Source organism: Durio zibethinus, chromosome 2, assembly GCF_047325235.1.
Source record: "Durio zibethinus cultivar Kanyao isolate XHJ-2024 chromosome 2, ASM4732523v1, whole genome shotgun sequence".
Taxonomy (NCBI): Eukaryota; Viridiplantae; Streptophyta; class Magnoliopsida; order Malvales; family Malvaceae; genus Durio; species Durio zibethinus.
This window is the reverse complement of record NC_143163.1, coordinates 34,850,647-34,868,985: the sequence shown is the minus strand read 5'-3', so window position 1 is coordinate 34,868,985 and position 18,339 is coordinate 34,850,647. Positions and strand designations below refer to the sequence as shown.

General features: G+C 27.4%; 1 protein-coding gene across 1 annotated transcript; it reads left to right on the top strand.

The window, feature by feature from the left end:
* Nucleotides 1–8,898: 8,898 nt before the first annotated feature.
* On the top strand, nt 8,899–10,811 carry LOC111317491 (F-box protein At1g67340-like). The gene is made up of 3 exons (XM_022919924.2): nt 8,899–9,329; nt 9,430–9,592; nt 9,736–10,811. The coding sequence occupies exons 1-3, from the start codon at nt 9,088–9,090 to the stop codon at nt 10,489–10,491; spliced, it is 1,161 nt and encodes a 386-aa protein (XP_022775659.2). The 5' UTR covers nt 8,899–9,087; the 3' UTR covers nt 10,492–10,811.
* Nucleotides 10,812–18,339: the final 7,528 nt, after the last annotated feature.

The following is an 18,339-nucleotide window of genomic DNA, read 5'->3' as shown; positions in this document are numbered from 1 at the left end:
GTTTCACTGTCCATGAAATGAGTTACAAGCACCAGATTCATGTGAATCTCGTAACAGCTTTGGTCCCTATCTAAAACAATTATGATAAGGATCGATTCCATAAATCTGAAAACCCAGATTATTTCGTGAGCGACCAATGCTCTTTTTCTAGAATATAGTTTTAATGGCTGTCCTAAATTAATTAAGCTCTTACTTATCTAAAAATAAATATAGTTATTAAGTGTTATTTGAATTTATTCATATTTTTTTTAATAAATAACATTTAATAAGTCTTAAATTCAAATTTTAACATTTGTTATCTTTTTATTAATATTTAGATTTCGATCTTTTTTATAAAAAAATAAATTTAACTAATTTAATTAACTAAGCTCTCAAGCACGTTGGATTTGTTTGTATCTCCTAGGAACTAAAATTATATTCTAGAAAACATATGACTTAAAAACAATATAAGAGTGAAAAATAAAATAATTTCATTTTGTTAAATTTTCGACTCTGTATTGTTAAATTACTTATCTAATAAGAATTTGTCAATATGAAATTTTTTTTTAATTAGCTTAGAAGTTTCTTATTTCTTATAGTCAAGGGAGAAAGAATGGAGAGAATAGTTCAGAAATAGAAAATATGTAAGGTTGCGTCTGAAAACTTCAATTTTAAAATTAGTGTAAATTATGTAATAAAGCACGTGTAAATATAACTTTTACAATTATTTTTCAAATTCATGAATTTGTTTAATAATTATTTAGTGGTGAATTTAAAATATTTATAGAACTTTGTAAATTTTAAATTTATTTTTTTTATATTTTTAAATATATTAATTATATTAAATAGTAACTAACTTGTACATAATTTATATAATAAATAAATACAAATTCACTTTTTCAAATTCATGTGTTAAAAAATAAAATACTCGTGAAATGACCAAAAACAATCCCGTGAGCAGATAAGAAGCTACAAAATAATATCAGAAGATGGATACTCTTCAAATCTTGTTATTAAAGTAAAATGAAAATCTAAAAAGTATCGAAGACAAAATCCGGAATGATAACTTGGTACGCCTTTGCCTTTGATTCAAACACCACATTTTACTCGAGAAAGCTATCATCCTCCCCTCCTTCCAATTTAAGTTACCAATCTTATAATTTGTAACATTAAACGTACAAATAACCTACTTGTCTATCACGTAATTCAGCTTAGTGAAGCTCTTAAATAAAGTAATGTTATCGCTTAATCAACAGCTAAACTATATTATTAAGTGTCAAATCTAATTTCACTTGTCTGCGCCGCCCCTAACATATATAAATATGATATCCTTTATTTAATTAATTGGAATAAAATAATGTGTAAAATCAGAGCAAAATTGTCTACGTGTAGTCATGTGAAGTGAACTTTGATTATATTTTAAATCGTGCATTAACAATGACGTCGTTTTTGAGAATTCGTATTCTTTTTAAATAAAATATACTTAACACATTTAATTAGAGATCAGTGTTGTAAGGAAAAAAAATTTATATTAAAATAAATAATTATATTATAATTTTATAAGCAAAAATTAGTTTTTGAGAGTCAAAATCCATCCAAATGAGGCTGTACTAATTGAAGAAAAGAGGGCAGCACAACGGCGTCACCGCATCAACAAGTAGCACTCAAATTTTGACATCGAAAATTACGAACCAAAATCGGCTACGGTGACTGCTTTTGTTTCGAAAAGAAAGAAATAAAATAAAAGAAAAGGGACCCACCCGTTTGTTAGCAATCCTAAAATGTTGTTCCCCGCTTCGGAAGGAGCTGTAAGGAGACAGCGAGGCCCACGTGGAATGACACGAGTTGTCGATATCACTCCTTGATATCCACGTCATTCCCCTTATCATCTCTTCCTTTTTTTTCTTTTCCCTCCCTTTCACTTAGTACACTTTGCCTTTCACTATGGAGCTTTGCTACTCCTGCACGCCTATGAGTACAAGAGAACAAAATTTTTTACGAATCATTTTTAATATGTTTGATTTTTATTTATTTATTTATTAAATAAATTAAATATAAATAATTATTTATTTATTTATTTATATTTATAAATAAATAAATTTATAATTAATTTAAAATTTATTCGTTTAATATTTATTTATTGTCCATTTATAATAATATTAATAAAATTATATTTTTATTTTTTATCGTAATCTTATTTTAAAGTTCGTTTATATTTATTTGAATTTATTTATGTTTGTTAAAAATTTATTTATTTAAATTTATTTAATTATAATTTATTTATTATTTATAAATATATTTATTTATATATATTCATAAATATATTCGTTTAATATTCACGAATAAATTTATTAAACTTAATTAAACAAATACTAATGAAACATGAATAATTTATTATTTAAATGAATAAATATATATAAATAAAATAATTTTTTAATAAATATAAACTGAATACAAACATCTTTAAAAATAAATCAACAAATATAAATATACATTCATTTATTTTTATTCAATTCATTCACGGCCCCATACACGACCAACCTACAACAAATAATTTTTTTTATTCTGTATGGATAATTTTCGGTAATATCTTTCTTTTTGGTAAACATTTAATTTTTGTACATACTAATAGTTAGTCTTGCCTCCTCTTACCAGATTTCACCACTTTTTAAAATTAAATTTTAACCATTGACGTATCTTTTCAAAAACTTCAACAATTTATTATATTTGCAAAACAAATTAACTCTTACGATGGATTTATGATAATTGAAAATTTGATTATATGATGATCCAATGATAGTATGTATTTTTTTTATAAAAAATGTTGTAACTTGAAAACAAAAATAAAACTTTTAAATTTTAAATTTATTAAATGTTTAAAAAAATGACCAACTAAATTAAGTGCTAAATTTTATTTAAGATATACTTTTAGAATAAAGATAGATGGAAATTACATTAAATAATCAATTTAATGGCGAGTGCATGTATTACATTGTTCAAAAAATTGAATTTAAATTGTATTTTTAAAAATTAAGGGATTCTATTTACATATTTTTTTAATATTTTATACACTACACTATTAAATACGTTCTAAATTCAAAATTAAAATTCTTATTCTTATTAAAGACACCCCCTCAATTTTTTATTTTTCCTTTCTACCCTTTCACTTTTTCATTTTCTCTTCACATTTCAATAAAAAAAAAAAAAAAACCCTAAATCCACTAAACTAACACAAAATTACCTGTGTTTTTAATTTTTTATTGATTGAAAGTAAGATTTTTAACTTTTGTTTTTCAATTGATTTAGTTGAAATATATGTGAATATATGTTATGATATATAATTATAGTGAATTCGAGTTTCTCAAAAATAAATTTTTAAAAAACTTTAAGTATTTTGGAAATTCATTTTTGAGAAAGCCTAAAACTTATCGGAAATGGATTTTTTTGAAAAATTTTAAGATACAATTATTTGTCTTTTGTATCTAATATCTAAATTGTTTGCTAATTGATCTTATTTTGTTAGTAAAATTTTTAAATTGATTTACATATCATAATATGTTAAAAAAATAATTAATAAAAGTATAAAGAAATTATAATGTGTTCTTAGCAATAGATTTTTGATAATACAAAATAATCGAAAATCTAAAAAATGGATTTATGAGAATTACTTTATATTCCCAAAAATTTTTCAAGAATACAATGCAATTCTCATAATTTTATTTTCAAAAGTTATATTGGATTTTCAAAGATGAATTTTTCAAAAGTTTGGAATATTATTCGAAAATTTTTTGTAATCTCGAAAATGGGTTTTAGAAAACATAAAAAAAATTTAGAGTTGATTAGACGGGATTTTATTACTTTGTCGAGCTCTTTTCTCCTATTGTTGTTTTTTATTTTTAAATTCATTCTTAAACAGTTTGTAAAATTTAACAAAAATTTTAAAATTTTGATTCTAATTTTAAAAAATTAGGGTTTAGTATGTGAGAAAGAATAATGAAAGAGGAAAAATAAAAAGGAAGAAGAGGGAAAAAAGAAAAAGATGATTTACGGGGTGTATGACAGTTTGAAGATGTTTTTATAATTTATTAAAGATTAACTTTTATATTTGATATATAAATATTTTAAAAAAAAAATTTATAAGATGTATATAAAATATTTTGTGGTATAAATAGAAGCTCCCGGTAATTAATTCAAAAGGGAGCGAAATCTTTGACTTACGCTATCAGATAAGTTTCAAAATTTCCCCCAGCAACTAATTAAAATAAAATTAACCTGTCCAAAAGTTATTTTTATGTTTTTAAGTTATTATCATATTTAAACTCAAAATTTTTAATTTTAAAATTAATTTTAATATCATAAACTTTTCTTTTCGAAATCGACTTCAATATCAATTAATTAACAATTCATTTGTAAACCCTACTACACGGTTTCCTTCTCTCTGGGGGAATGCTTATGAGCAGCTCCTTATAAAGTAAAATTGGAGTGGGATCCTATGCTTTAGGTTAGGTTTTAGTGTTCGGTTTCAGTTATTTTCACGTAATAAAATTTGGGGACCGAACCTATGATCCCTTGTTACGACTTTTAATGAAATTGCTAGTAATATATATTTTTAATCTATGGATTTTTTATTTTTTTTAATTGTAACAATTTCCAACCTGCGATCCCTATGCCAAAAAAAAAAAAATTCTCCACTTGATTGCTATTTTTTTTTAATTATGATTCTTAATGTTGAGTCAAGAATTAAATCTGAATTAAAATATAGGAAATTAATAATCAAAAGCCACAAAACACCTTGAAGTTTCTTGAAGTTGAAGATATAATATGCTTGGAATTTGATCGACACAGAGTACGGCAATAATTTATTGAGTAGTTTGGTCCTAAAATGAAAATAGTCCTGTCATCGAACAACAAACATTGTATTACGTATATATAGATGGAAAAAAAAATGAAAAACCAAACTTTTTATATTTTTTTACCAAACCCAGCCTACTAGCAGTCTGTAAAAAGAAGATATGCTCTGGCCTCTGGGGCCACCAAGATCCACAGTTGACTGGAACTCGGTAAAATGATGTTTCAGTGGACCCCCTCGGCGATAAATGTGGTTGATTTACTTGATTGGCTCAAGGATAAAAATAATTTTTTAACAAAATTTTAATAATTGATCAAGTGTTTTTATTATTTTATTATAATTAATTAAATTTTTAAATATTTACTTTTATCTATTAAATTTTTTATTAAATACAAATTGCTTAACCTTCAGGATCAATTTTCATATATTCAATAGCTCAATTAACATTGAAATAGATATTTAAGATTTTAATTGAATAAAAATATATGTTTAAAAATTTAATTGATTTGAAATATAAAATTTAAATTTAATTGATTATAATAAAATATAAATAATTAAATCATTATTAAATTTTTATTTGAAATTTTTTTTATCTTTTACCTACTTGATTAATCTTTCAAACTATTTTTTATAATTTTTTAGTACAACAAAATTAACACCATAAAACTTAAAATTTTGTTTAATTAATTTTGTAATCATTTATAAAAAATTATATTTAACAAATTAAAATTTTAAATTTTAATATTTATAAACTCTTTGCTATCATTAAATTACATTTTTTATAAAAAATTAAATCACTAACACTTGTACACTGTTTGAAATGTCCAATTCAATTGGCAAAAAAAAAAAAAAAAAAGAAGTCCAACTCCAACCTCTGTTGTACTTGGAGATAATTGATATGCGAATTTTTGTTTCATTTGATAATACTTGCAAATCCAAGAGAAAAACTTGACTTTTAATCATAATGGAAAAGATGAGATCCACTTTATAGGTTTGGCGTGATATTTTTTAAAATTTTAAATAGCCTTCCGTATTTTACTAGTATATTAGTAATAATTACAATTTGACACCTTTTACACGGGTGAAAACGAAAAATATTTTATAAAAAAGGTGTGATGAGTAATTTTTTTTATCTAATTCTTATTTTAAAAAATTATAGAAAAACATATACACTTCTAATCTTACATTTTCTTATAACAAATTTATTGTTTTCTAAAAGTTCCTTATTTTGTGTAACTTAATTTAATGACACGAGAATTATTTAATCACTTTATTAATAATATAAATTAGTAAAAGTTTTTATTAATGAAAAGAATCAAGTTAAAAAAAATTATATATTTTTAATCATTAATTTTAATAAATAAATAAATACAAAAAAATTAATTTAATCTTATCATTGAATTTATTACACTTTTTATTTATATTCAATAATTCCAGGACACAAAATTATGTTGAAGAATATTATTACTAGATAATTACAGTTATATATTGCGTCATATTTGAATTTATTCCCGCCGTAAGGTTTTATTAATAAATAAATAAATAAAGATAACAAGATTTTGTGTCTTGGTGGGACCCATTAGATATTAGAATTTTGGGACTTCAAATTTAAATTTCAAAATAAGTGAATTTAATCAAGTCTTATATTAAATTATTTAGTTATACATTGATTCTACAATTAATTTATGTTTGATTTAATTTATTAAAATTTTATATATGATTAATTTTATTTTTAATTAAAAATTTATTTAAAAAATTAGTAATAAATAAAAGGTAATGTGCATTTGTGGTGCCCAAAACCTTTCATTCGGATTCTAGTTTAAATAGTCTCAAACCTTTTCAAATGACATTAATATAGTGCTCTAATCAAATTTTGTTGGAGAATTATATACAGAGGTGATAAATTCATAATTATTATTTTTTGTTATAATACTAAAATATATTTATTGAAAATAAATAAAATTTTTAGAATTTATAAGAATGAAAGATAATTATTATTTTTATCCTTGATTTTAGAAATTATAAGAATGAAAGATAATTATTATTTTTATCCTTGGTTTTAGAAATTTAACTTAAAATAAAAAAACATACATGATAATTTATTTTCTTTCATAATAATTATAAAAATTTTATTTATTTTCTAATAGATACATTTTGGAACGCTAACAAAGAGTAAAATTCTAGGTCCATTATGATTTTATTTTATTTTTTTATTTTTATTTTATCCAATTTTTTTTTTATATTTATAAAATTTGATCAAAGAATAAAAATTTAAATTTTATTAAAAATAAAGCTAGAGTAAAAAAAAAAAAAAAACGAAATGAAACGTGTTCAAATGATGTTTACACTTACTAAATATAAATAAAGAATAATAATTGTAATATTGTCAACGAGGCATTGGTCTAATGGCAAGTAGAAGATCATGAATTCAAGTTTCACTATATATGAATTTAATTATTTAATTAACTTATTATTTGTCAATTAATTTTTTGTTAATGTAATAATGTATTATTCAATTAATTATATGGATCGACGTAATATTTGATTATAAGTGTAATTTCAAATAAAAAATCCCATAAAATATTTTTTTGTAAATTATTACTAGTATAATGAATATAATTTAAAAACTCTCTAAAATTATGCTAATCTAATACAAAAAACTTATTTACTACTATAATATCTTAAGGAAATATTTTATTAGAAGTAATTGATTTAATATCACTTAACAAATAAGTATAGCTTCACAACTGTTCAAGTTTTTAGTTAGAGTATAAATTTATTAATTAAGTATTTTAGTATATATAAGTATTTTATTTTTTTTGAAAAAATAAATGTCAACATTTCGAAAGTCAAAATTATTTGAGTATGTTTCATTAGAAAAAAAAAATTGTAACATTACTTTTAATAGGATTTAATTTTATATTTTATTTTTAAACTTCGTAAATATTAACGAAACAAAATTTAATAAAATAAAATAAAGAAATAAAACAAATTAGCATAATTGATCCAAATTTATTATTATTTAATATGATTCAAAAATGTATTTAGTAGAAAGAAAATAAAATTTTTATAATTATTATGAAGAAAAATAAATTACTATTTTTGCTCATAATTTTATGTTGAATTTTTAAAATTAAAAACAAAAATGAGAGCTCTATTTCGGTTTTAAAAATTTATTTATCTTTTAGAAATATATTTTAATATGATAATAAAAAGTAATAATTGTTATTTATTATCTTAAATTGTAATTCTCTTACTTATCACTGTGAGATTATTATTAAACAATTTAAAAATAAAAAATTTGGGACTTCAAACAAAATTTATCCAATAAAAAAAACTAGTAATTTATCAACAATTTAAGTGAAGAAATTTAAACCCAAAAATAAGTTGGACTAGATTTTAATTTCTTTTAGCTAATTAAAAGGGTAAAACGGAAAATCAGTAAATAAATTGTCATGTAAAACATGGAAGAGCAACTGAATTTATACGTTTGACCTCTGTATAGTCGTCGGGCGAGTGCCCAGAATTCGGTAACCTGAGTTTGTTAACGAGAAGGCGATTTCCACACCCGCAAACCAAGAGCATGCTGCTCACTCCCGAAACGAGAGCCCAAAACAGTCGGCGTTGTGCACGCGCCGGAATTACGTTGATTTTTTATAACCTAAAGCAAAACTGAATTACAGAAAATAACCGAAGTTAGTTGTTTTACTTTCAACAAATTTAACCGCTTTTAAAACAAACCCACAAGCATTTTTTACCTGCACCAAACAAATCGTAAAAAACAGATGAGATGGTAAAAACCTTTTTTTTTTAACCTTTCTCTCAACCGCTCTCTCTTCTGTCTTCAAGTTCATGTAAAACAAACAGATTAAAAATAAAGGATAAAAGAGTGCTCAGAGTTTTTCATTTTTTTTTCCTTATTTTTCTCAGTGTGAAAACCTCAAACCGATGACGAGAAGATCTGGGTCAACGGTATTTGACCGTAGAAACGATTACTAAATAGGGTTAAAAATGTAATTAAGAGTTAATTATTATTAAATATTATTTCATTCGGTTCGGTCGTTGTCATTGTTTTTGCTCTGATCGTCCTTTTAAGGCCATGGCTTGTGCTTTTCCCTTCTTATATATAAGGTCTTATTTTGCTTATCTATTTCCTCTCTCGAGCAGCTAAGGGGGAAAAAAAGATAAGGGAAAGCAAAGAGAAAGAGAACACACAATTTGAGATAAGTTGAGATATAGGGATAGAGAAAGAAAGAGAAATGAGAACAAGGGGAGGGGTTTGTTACCCTAGGGCTGACGTTTGTGTAGAGAAAATAGTTGTTAAAAGGAGAGATTTGGCCGGAGATAATTTGACTTGCCGAAAACGGCAAAGATTCTCGCCGGAGATTGCAGTAAAAAGTCATTTGTTCGATGCTTTACCCGATGATCTTGTCATTTCTATACTCTCCAAACTGAGCTCTACCGCCAGTTGCCCTTCCGATTTCATCAACGTTCTGATTACGTACGTCGACGTTCACTGGACTTTTCGGTTCTTTTTTTGTTTTTGAGGGGAAAGTTTGGATTTTTTTGGTTTCTTACGATTTTTTATTTTGTGAAAACAGATGCAAGAGATTAAATCGTTTAGCACTCAATTCTCTGGTATTATCCAAAGCATCTCCAAAAATGTTTGCCATTAAAGCCAAAAACTGGTCAGAGTCAGCTCATAGGTTCTTGAAGACTTGCGCTGATGCCGGAAATGTTGAAGCTTGTTACACTCTAGGCATGGTGAGTTAACTCAGAAAAATTTTATTTGATTAACTGATATAATTATTTGTTGGCAATTCCAATTTTGTTTCTGCTGCTTATCAAGTTTAAGTCAAGAATATAAATATTCTCTAACGAGTTAACTGCTTTGTGATTTGCCACAGATTCGTTTCTACTGTTTACAAAATCGAGGGAGTGGAGCCTCTCTTATGGCTAAGGCGGCGATTAGCTCCCACGCGCCGGCGCTTTACTCTTTAGCTGTGATTCAGTTCAACGGAAGCGGCGGCTCTAAAAACGATAAGGACCTCAGAGCAGGTGTGGCTTTGTGCGCTCGGGCTGCTTTCCTTGGCCACATCGACGCCCTGCGTGAGCTTGGTCACTGCCTCCAGGACGGGTACGGCGTGCGGCAAAACATCGCCGAGGGACGTCGGTTTCTCGTCCAAGCCAACGCCCGAGAGCTAGCGGTGGTTTTATCATCACCAGCTGCTTCTAACATATCTACGCGCTCTTGGCTTACTTGGAGCCCACACCCGATCCCGCATCCTAACCAACGTCATCCGACCGTACCGGGATGCCCGTTGCTGAGTGATTTTGGATGCAATGTGCCAGCGCCGGAGGCGCATCCGGCTAGCAGGTTCTTAGCGGAGTGGTTCGACGCTCGGGGTGGGATGCCCGGACCGGGTTTGAGGCTATGCTCACACGTTGGTTGTGGAAGGCCGGAGACAAGAAAGCACGAGTTTCGCAGGTGTTCGGTTTGTGGGGCTGTGAATTACTGCTCACGCGCTTGCCAGGCACTCGATTGGAAGCTGCGCCACAAAGCCGAGTGCGCGCCAGTAGAGCGGTGGCTCGATGAAGAGGGTGATGGTGGCGACGGGAACGGAGCTGTTGATGGAAACGATGACGTCAACGCCGAAAGTTAAAAACGGTAACGGCGATGTTAACGGCCTATAGTAATTTATCAGTTTTAAGGCCATAGAAAATGAAATAGTGGAAATGGAAAAACGACGCCAGTTTTTTGTGGAAATTGGAAGGGTAAAAAAAAAAAATTCCACTACGGTCGTCGAAACGGCATAGTCTTACTTTCCCCTTGATTGTGTAGAGGGGTAAATCGAAAAAAAAAAAATTAGGGGGGCTTTTTTTCTTTTCATTTTAATCCCTAAAACTTTTCCTTTTTGTACTATAGAGCAATATTGACCTTAATTTCGGTAAATTAAAATTCAATATCCGGTATTTCCATTTAGTTTTTTTTTAAAAATTTTTTTCCTTACAATGTGGGTTTGGGAACAGCATAATTTTGAAGGCTCCATTGTCACATACTGACTTTGAAAATGCTAATTTCAACTTTAGATCTTGTTGAAGGAAAGTGAATATATGGACTTAACAAAGAACTAATAAAACAAAATTAGGTATGTGGATGGGATGAATAACCAAACTACCATACAAATTTTTGGTTTATGTGCAAGAAACTGGCTTACCTTTGGGGTGAAGGTAATGGAATTCCTTGTCTTCCAATGTCAAAAGATGTGAAGAAATTTTAATTTAAGAAAAATGAAAGAACAATGAAAGGTCAGAAGAATTACTACATTTTTCCAATGGGAAACAGGCAATTTCTGTGGCAGAGAATGGGAAAGTATACTAATATATGCTGAATTTTTATCTTCCGTACACGATTTTTCCTTTTTGTTTTTGAACTCAATTTTTTTTTTTTTAAAGAATGAGAAAAAAGATGTAGAAAATAAAAAATCCATTTTATTTGGATTGATTTGATTTAATTTAAATTTTTTTATTTGAATTCAATTTTTAAAGTTTATAATATTATCTATTAATTGAATAATCAAATTCGATTCTATTGATCTGAAATGTTATCAGCTCAAACTTTTGGTCATAAAAAATGCTCAAAAACACCAAGAGACTGACTAGGGGAAATTCAAGAAGATAGAAAAAAAAAAAAAAAGAAGAAGAATATGAAAGAAGTGGGAGAGACATGCATTTTGCAAGTGGAGGATGTGGTTGTTTCCTGAACTTTAAAAAAGAACAAATACGACCCAAAAATATATATGTATTTGAGCAAAAATGTTTTCATGTGGTGGGGGTGCAATGCACTTGTTCTTTCTTTTATCAGTCATTAGTATTGATCTTTTCTTTTGAATATTTTCTCTTTGTCGAGTCATTATTATTATTATTATTACTTTTTCAAGTGTTTAGAAGTGGGCAGTGAAGAGTGGTCCAAGCCCAACCCATTTAAAGGACATCGTTCGAAATTCCAGCTGTAGTTTGTGAACAAAATTTATAGCCAGTTGCAGCGGCAGCAGAAAGAAGATCCAAAACGTACATACTTCCTGATTCCTTCCCTGCTAAGGACAGGGTTTGACTCTTATCCGGATCCAAACTTCTCAACCAATTATGTACTACAAACCGAACGGGATGGAGAATCAAACTTCTCTTTTTTTTTTTTTTTTTTTAATATTTAGGTTGGATTTATAATGTTTTATTAGGAAGTACAATTTGGGTTAAGCAAAACATCAAAGATTATATTGTCACATCTGACCCATCGAATTATTTTTGTATACCAAATTAAAATCAGCAAGGACCATGGTCATGCACCCTTTCATGCTTTCTCAAACCAAATGTTCTCATTTTCTCGGCTTAAGCTACCTTTGCCTTGTGGACATTCACATTTGCTTTTGAACATTAAATTCGGAATTTGGGTTTTGACATGGACTGGTGGTTTTTTTTTTTAGGACAATTAGTATATCAAACTTTGCTTAAGATTAATTTTGGTATAATCATTAATATTATTGTAAAATATCAAATGTTTTACTTGAATAAAAAAATATAATCAAATAATTTCAAAAGCAAATCCATTCAAATAACTTTTATTCTGTGAATTATTCGACTTTCAAATATTAATCTACTTCATAACGTAATGCAATTAGTATTAATTAATAACATGATAAAGAAAGAATCAATGAAAATTTGAGATACATAAATGTTATATATGTGAATGATAGGTTGTTATTATTATGTAATTATAATTTAATTATTCATACTTATCTCTATTTTTATTTTTAAAATTTAAAATTTAGTTTTTATAAAAAATTAAGTTTTTTTATCGAGTTTGACTTGACATATATAATTAAAAAGGTTAAAAGCAGAAAAAATAAAAATAAAATGGGCAAATTTGGCAATTCGCATAGATCTTCTCCTGGTGTTACCTACAGCTTAAGGCACGCAGTGCATCAAACCAAACAAAAAAGGAAGACAAAGCATGAAGCTTTTCAGTTTTCCACAAGTGATAGTGATTTCACGATTCACCGTGCTCCCCAGATTTTTTCTCTCTGAACTCTCTTTTTTCCTTCATTTTCTGCATAACCAAACACACCCATCACCCACCGGAGAGAGAGAGGATTGAAAAGATCAGACCTTTTTTATTTGAAAAAAGGCAATGGCTTGGAGACGTCTAATCAAACAACTGAAGCTGAGGTAAAGAAAGTGCTCAGGATAAGGAAGAATAATAGAACTTGGAGAGAAATAAAGTTATGTTTTCATTCAATAACTCAACGCCAAATACAATACCCATGCTGCTCTTTTTACACTGGCCTAACGAGTAACGACCATGCCAGCTACCATCCGAGATAGTCGGATTTACAGTACACACTCTCTTTGTAAGCACCTTTTTTTTGTTTGGATTATGCGAAATTTTTTATTGTTAGGATCATCGGGCTTTTGAAACGTTTATTGAGTGTTTTGAGTTTCGAGTAAACCTATTTTAATGGGCAATTTAGATTTTGAGCCCAACTAAGGATTTTATTTTGTTCAGGTTACTCTAACGTGAGCCATGGCCCAGTAATTATTTTTATTTATTTATTTTATTTTTATTTGTCTATTTTGTCTGTTTTATAAAAACTTAAAAAAAAGAAAAGAAAAAAATGAAATCAAGTTTTTTGGTCAATCCCATAAGAAGCTGAAAACTGAAAATAAAATTATATGTTGATTTAAATCAAAGCACCGGATCAAATCATGTGGCAAATAGAATTAAATCTGATAGGATTGATTTTTTTTTAATTAATAAAGCCTTAATTGAATATGGTAGATTCCATTTATTTAGTTAAGGCCCTAAATTTTTGATGAAAAAAGCTTATAAAGGGCACCCTAAATCACATAAGAGAGAAAACAAGGGTTTTGGTGTGTTGAAGGTTTTTTTTTATTGATAGATTTTTACAGTTTTGAGTTTTTGTTTGTGTGAAAATTGTTTTCGGTATTGCGTTTCACAATTATTTGATTATTGGTTTTATTTAAAAAAGTTTGTTTTTACTTTTCTAAAAAAACTAAAAAATTAGGTATGAGAAGAATATTTGAATTTTTCGATTAAAGTTTTCAGTCAAACTTAAAGTTTTCAATTAAATTCCGATGAGCTTTCCAAAAACCAACGATTAGATCCAATTCCTAGCATCTGAATATGGGAATTTTAGAGAGAAATGAAAGAGAAAAGAGCTAGAGAGAGAGAGAGGGTCTAAGGCAGATTGAAGGAAAGCTTGGAAAATGGGCTTTTATACTCACAGAAAACGATGTTGTTTTGCATAAAGGGTTGATCCGCATGATTTATGGAGATCTACACATGACCTGCTTCTAGGTCTGACCCGTTTCGAAGGTTTTCTTTATTTTATTTTATTTTTTGTTATCGTTTTTATTTATTTTTAGATCTTATTTTAAGTTGAACAATCTATTATTATTATTATTATTATTATTATTATTATTATTATTATACCTTTACAAAATTTATTTTACCTATTTATTTTTATAAAAAAATAATAACAAAAAAAATGTTTCCAAAATAAATTTATGAATCCTATCAAACTATTGGAGAATTTTTCATGAATTTAAATTTTTTTAATGAATTTTATCAAATTATTGGAGAATCTCATAAATAAATTTTTATAAAAAATTATTGCTAATAAAATATTTTATTTTTATCCTATCAAACTATTGGAGAATTTGCATATTAAATTAATTCTTACAAAACTATTGGAAGATTTAATTTATTTTCTAAAAATAAATTTATAAGAAAATTTTATCAAACTATTGAGATATCTGCATTAAAATAAATCTTACCAAATTATTGAAAGATTTTACTAATTATTTTCTTGAATAAAAATATATTAATGAACACTACAATAGAGCTTTTTTAGAGTAGGACACTAGTCTCTATAAATATTCTTAAGGTGAAAAAATTATCTTAAATTGCTATCAAACTATTAGAGTAAATTTAGGATTAGTTTCTAATAACTAAATGATTTGATAAAATTATAAAAATATTTTAAGGTTTGGATAATTTGAAATCAAACTAGTATTATCCTTTAAATGGTACAAGTAAGGGTGCTATAACCTTTCTCACATATAATTGTACTCCTGAATCTTAAATATGATTTTATAGATCAAAATTTACTATTTAAAGATACTTAAATCAATCTTGGGACTCATTTTTAAATAGAATAGATTTTGTCACGTGGCCAATCGCACCTTAAAAAAAAAACTTGTGGCAACTCATTTAATAGATGTCTAGCGATAGATCTACGGATTTATATTTTATGACAGTATGGCAACTCCACTGAAAAAATAGTGAGTCAAGCCAATACATTATTTCTAGTTATCCAAGCCTAACTTAATAAATTCAAGATTTTTTTTCTTGCTTGTATTTTATTTCTTTATTTACTTATTCATTTTTATATACCTGTCATTCATTTGTATGAGCATAACATGGACTTTACACTCGAATTCTATCTCTTAAGAGAGAGTAAAGTACTTACGCCATCGTAAGATTTCATATTTTAGTATGATCTAGCAAAATACTCCTACTTAAATTGAATATTTTCTGGTTGTAGCCTATAATGGACAAGGATTGGGGTACCTTATTAGTCTGTGAAAGACAATAATATAAGAAACAATTTGAAAACCTTTTAAAATAAACCCAAGCTTTATATAGTTAACCTTATAAGCCTAACCTATAAGTAGAGTCATGTTTCTTTACCCTTCATAGTTAATTTGAAACTTAGAATCATGTTGTTGTTGTATTCTATTTGTTTTATTATGTTTATTATGTATTTTATATTGAGATAATTAATCAATTTCTTTGTCTTTTCTTGCATATTCATAAACATACATACAGATTGCATGTTATTCCTACATTAAAGATATCTTCAGCAAAAATTTTCATAGAATCTACAGAACGTCAAGTTTGCACCTCATTTGAGTTCTTTAAGTGTGAGTCATGTGAAAGTGGAGTTAGAAAAGAGACAACGAGGGAAAGGAGATTATTTGCCATCTGATTATGTTTTAACCTTGCCTAAAGAGATTCGATTGCTCCTTAAATAAAATGATTTGAAAGACTTGGTAGACATATGAAATAACATGGTTCCTTCAAGATAATAAGCTTTTTGTCAGAAGTTTGGACATGTTGCACATCTTTTGTTAGTGAAAGTTGAAAACTCAATCATTAAGGTGAAAGAACAATTTTTAGACCTTTATTATCGTTGTTTCATTTTCAATGAAATTGATTTGGTGTCAACTATAAATGAGTATTCGATTCTGGTGGGTATGTATCTTTAGCATCTAGATAGAGTATATGTGAAGAAACAAAAGCTGGGATATCGTAAAAAGTTGGCCTATATTTTAGGGATAGGAAAAGAGCTTATAGATTCAAATGTTGAAGAGAAGAGGGGACATAAAGGTATTCCATAGGAGTTTCTTTAAGATTTTATTGTTAAACATCCTGATGATGACCAAGAAATAAATGTGTTTGCTCTAGCAATATATGAGATGATGATCTCTCCCAAAGTCTTAGGTCATATTGAGATAGAGATGGTGGATTTATCTGAACAAATTAAAAGAAGATGTAATCTTTCACCAGCGATATTAACAAAAACCACTAGATCTTTGAATTTTTGTAGACAGAATGATAAAGCACATTTTTTAAGTTGCACACCACTATTGTATTTGTGGATGAAAAGTCATTTTGATTGCAAGAATCGTGCTTTCTCAAAATTTTATTTTCACAATCGAAATTCTATTAAAAAATTTTACTAGAGTGAATGGCCAGAAGTAAAAACCCAAAAAGAATAAGAATATTTGCTCTAAAAGCTCACAGTTTGTCAGGTGAAATGGTTAGTTCTTTGGATGAATCGAAAGCCTATGCTGTATCAATATAGAGATGATATAGAGATTCCACTTTTAAGCTTATAAGAGTCAATAGGTTATGCACCATTAATGGTGATGAGATAGTATAGAGTTGAATAATTTATTTCTATGACACACAGGATCAATAATTTGACTGTTTATATAGAGAACTTAAAACATTTTAAAAAATTGATAATATGATTAAGGCCTGGAAGAAGCCTAAGAGAAAGAGCCCTGGATCATTTACTGATAAAGTCACTCATGAATATTTGGTATGAAAAGTCAATAAGGGCAAAGAGGTTACGTTTACGTTCAAGGATCATTGTCAGTAAATGAATTAAAAGTTGGATAAGGTACCTTCAAAGTTGAAAAGAAAAAATTTGAAGTTGAAAAAGATAAAATGAAACAAAAAATTTTAAAGCTTTAAGAAAAAAAGGGGCAATGGAAAGATAAAGCAAAAAAAAGTTAGAAATACAAGTTTGTAAAATTTTTAAGGAGCGTGATACGATAGTTAAGGATTTGGTTGAACTTCATCAATAACATAAAAGATTAGAGACTGAGAGCAAGACTCAAAAAATTATTAGAGAGTGTGAAAATGCCTTTATGAAATTGATAGAGTTATGACAAGAGTAAAAAAGACTACGCATACAAGTGAATGCTAAAGAAATAAATATCACTGATTTTACTTGTAATAATGAAAAATTGAAAAGAGAATATTTTCAAATGAAGGATAATTATATGAAAGCTTAACAAAAAAATAAGATGCTTAGAAGGTATATCTAGACACTAAAGCAGAAATTAAATAAGCAAAAGAATCATATCATGGCACTCACAAAAGAGCATAGAGAATTATCCTATCAAGTATGGCTTGGCAAATGAGAAGGGTTGAGAAGGCAAAGGTACATAAAGCATTTAGCAACCCAAATAAGCAAGACAGTGACTAAGGTAAGAGAAATGGTGAACGAGGCTAAAATATTGAGAACTTTGGTCACACTAATAGGAGAGCATAGGCAATGGCTATTGAACTTCATTGAGGAAGTCAAAGATCAGTATGAGCAAATTAAGCATTTTTACAAGTAAAGAATATTAGACTTGATGTAAAACAAACTTTATGTGGAACAAATGAAAATTTAAATTTGTTAAAGTCTTAAAAGGGGCAAATATTTTTTTTCTTATTTTTCCATGCATTACATTCCTTCATTCATAATTAATTCTTAATCATGTTAGTTCATAATAAGATCACTAATTTTAGATTGTGATATATAAGATTCAAGGATAGCTTAATATCAGTATAATATTCGAGCTTAAGTAAGAAAAATGAAACAAGACATTACGAGCCATATTAAAATGTTGTAAAAAGCTCAAGAGGAAATCAAGAGAGAACTGAGTAAGATCATTGAATCTTTGGTAAGCTAAACAAGGGAAAAATAGTGGAGGAAAATGTTTCACACGAAGTCACTGATCTCTCTCTTTTAAACTTTATTTTTCCTGGCTCTTAATATATCATTTCATTTTGGTCTGTTTATTGTTTATATATTGGATTTCTATGATACAAAGTTCTGAAATTTGGGGATTGTGGAAACCCTAATTTTGAA